The following is a 2597-nucleotide window of genomic DNA, read 5'->3' as shown; positions in this document are numbered from 1 at the left end:
TAGCCACTTTGGTGGGAAATTCAAACCCTCCAATGGGACTAGGGGGTGCTAGGTGGGTGTGTATATAGTTGGCCTTGTCGGGCCGTTAGTTAGTCTGATGTTAAGTACAATAAACGTGTGCAAACGCATGTCGTCGTCCGAGTCCTCCATGCGGCGAACCCAGTACTTTTCAGGGTGGGTACCAGAAGGGACTCCTGGAGGCAGGAGAGTGAGAGAGCACAGCTGGCGGCAACCAGTGGCGAGGGGAGGGTGCTCTGTGCATGCTCAGAGGCACTGATCCCACCGGCAAGCCTGCGGGTACATAAAGGTAAAGGTTTCCCCTTGCTCAAAAGCCAGTCGGTTCCGACTCTAGGGGGCGGTGCTTATCTCTGTTTCCAAGCCGAAGAGGAAGAGCCAGCGCTGTCCGAAGACGTTGCCGTGGTCGTGTGGCCAGCATGACTAAACGCTGAGGCGCACGGAACGCTGTTACCCCTCCCACCGAAGTGGTAGGTTGGGAGCCCGGGGAGAATGGGGCGGGGGAGGGGAGGTCAACGGGTGAAATACCATTAGAGAAGCACCACTTCACGCAGGGAGTGATTAAAACGTGAGATTCATTGCTAGAGGATGTAGTCAGGGGGCCACAAGAAAAAACAGCTTTCAAAGGGGATTAGAGAGATTCATGGAGGATAAGTCTATGGATGGCTACTAGCCATGATGACTACGGGGAACCCTGGTTTGGCCACTGTGTGAGACGGGATGCTGGAGTAGATGGACCCTCCCTGGTCTGATGCAGCAGGGCTCTTCTGATGTTCTTATCAGGGGAAGGCCTCGGCCTCTCTGCTCTGTTGTTGGACCTCCAGAGGAACTGGTTTGGCCACTGTGTGAGACGGGATGCTGGAGTAGATGGACCCTCCCTGGTCTGATGCAGCAGGGCTCTTCTGATGTTCTTATCAGGGGAAGGCCTCGGCCTCTCTGCTCTGTTGTTGGACCTCCAGAGGAACTGGTTTGGCCACTGTGTGAGACGGGATGCTGGAGTAGATGGACCCTCCCTGGTCTGATGCAGCAGGGCTCTTCTGATGTTCTTATCAGGGGAAGGCCTCGGCCTCTCTGCTCTGTTGTTGGACCTCCAGAGGAACTGGTTTGGCCACTGTGTGAGACGGGAGGCTGGACTAGATGGACCCTCCCTGGTCTGATGCAGCAGGGCTCTTCTGAGGTTCTTCTCAGGGGAAGGCCTCGGCCTCTCTGCCCTGTTGCTGGCCCTCCAGAGGAACTGGCTGGCCCCTGTGTGAGACGGGAGGCTGGACTAGAGGGACCCTCACTGGTCTGATGCAGCAGGGCTCTTCTGAGGTTCTTATCAGGGGAAGGCCTCGGCCTCCCTGCCCTGTTGTTGGCCCTCCAGGGGCACTGGCTGGCCCCTGTGTGAGACGGGAGGCTGGACCAGATGGACCCTCCCTGGTCTGACCCAGCAGGGCTCTCCTGATGCTCTTATGTTCATAGAGTCCGTCCTGCAAAGCAGTCCTTTTCTCGGCCGTCTGGAGATCAACTATAATGGTGGGCGCTACCTGGGCCCCAACTGGAGGTTGGCAACCAAAGGAACAACACTCACGTGATAAGGGACCAAAGCCAAGAGGCTCCCCAAGGGGAACTGTGTGAAATCCAGCGTCCCCGTGACCGGCTCGATCCGTCCGTGCTCCTGGGTCATGCCCACTAACCTGTGAAGGAGGACAAAGAACTTAGCATCCCCTTCGGAAGCCGCTTTGCGGTCCTCCTTCCCGCGCAAGCCGGAGAATCCCGCTGCTCACCCACTTATCAGAGCCCTGCTTTTGCCCATCTGGGTTCCTGCTCCAACAACCCCCTCCCCCCGCCCTTGCACACTTTAAAGCCACGAAGAAGCTTTTGTTCAGAGGTGACCAATGAGGATGCACCCAGGAGGGAAAACCCGCGCATGAGCTCTGCATGAGGATCTCGGATGAGGTTCCCAGACCCAGGATCGGGCAAACTGTGGGAGACAGATGTTTGTGGGTTCGGAGCCACCTGGTTTCAGACATCCCGAGAAGCTGCAATTATATGGAGGCTGGGTGGTGCACGTAGGACAATAGCTTCCTGCTGGAAAGACTCTAATCCACCCACAATTCGCCTCTGGGAAATGATGGGACCAGTTCCTTATGGACTGTTTGACAAAACGGGACCCGATACTGGAGTACTTAACCAAAGGAGAATTCATTCCCCCTCAATGGACGCAATTTCAAAAATGGCTGTAAATGTCATTAGGTTTTAACTGATTGAACAAAATACTGTTAGTTATGATGACTTGTGATTCTTCATAAATTTGTGTACTAGTAACTATACTATAAGGAGCTGCCGTGACTCAAGTGGTTAAGACGCTGAACTGTAGGCTGTGGAAGGTCGGTAGTTCAGCAGTTCGAGACCTGAGGGTGCCGCATGACGGAGTGAGCTCCCGTCTCTAGTTCCAGCCAGGGGTCATTTCGTAGAAAAAGAGCTAGGGGAACTCATTAGCATAACTCATTAGCATATGCCACACCCCCTGACATCACCAGAAATGTATCATAAGGCCACACACCCCGCCCCCAACGGTCCCGGCCGCCACTGCCGGCCTT

The 2597-nt window shown here is 55.2% G+C and overlaps 1 protein-coding gene across 1 annotated transcript in view; it reads right to left on the bottom strand.

The window, feature by feature from the left end:
• The window catches only part of LOC107107103 (D-threo-3-hydroxyaspartate dehydratase-like), a 28265-nt gene that overhangs the window by 324 nt on the left and 25344 nt on the right, over positions 1-2597 (bottom strand). The window contains exon 7 of the mRNA XM_015407342.1: positions 1586-1691. Coding sequence (XP_015262828.1) covers positions 1586-1691 — 106 coding nt within the window. The remainder of the gene's footprint in view (positions 1-1585; positions 1692-2597) is intronic.

The sequence above is a fragment of the Gekko japonicus genome, unplaced genomic scaffold (assembly GCF_001447785.1).
Source record: "Gekko japonicus isolate JY-2015 unplaced genomic scaffold, Gekko_japonicus_V1.1 scaffold2770, whole genome shotgun sequence".
Classification (NCBI taxonomy): domain Eukaryota; kingdom Metazoa; phylum Chordata; class Lepidosauria; order Squamata; family Gekkonidae; genus Gekko; species Gekko japonicus.
This window is presented reverse-complemented; position numbering and strand designations above follow the sequence as displayed.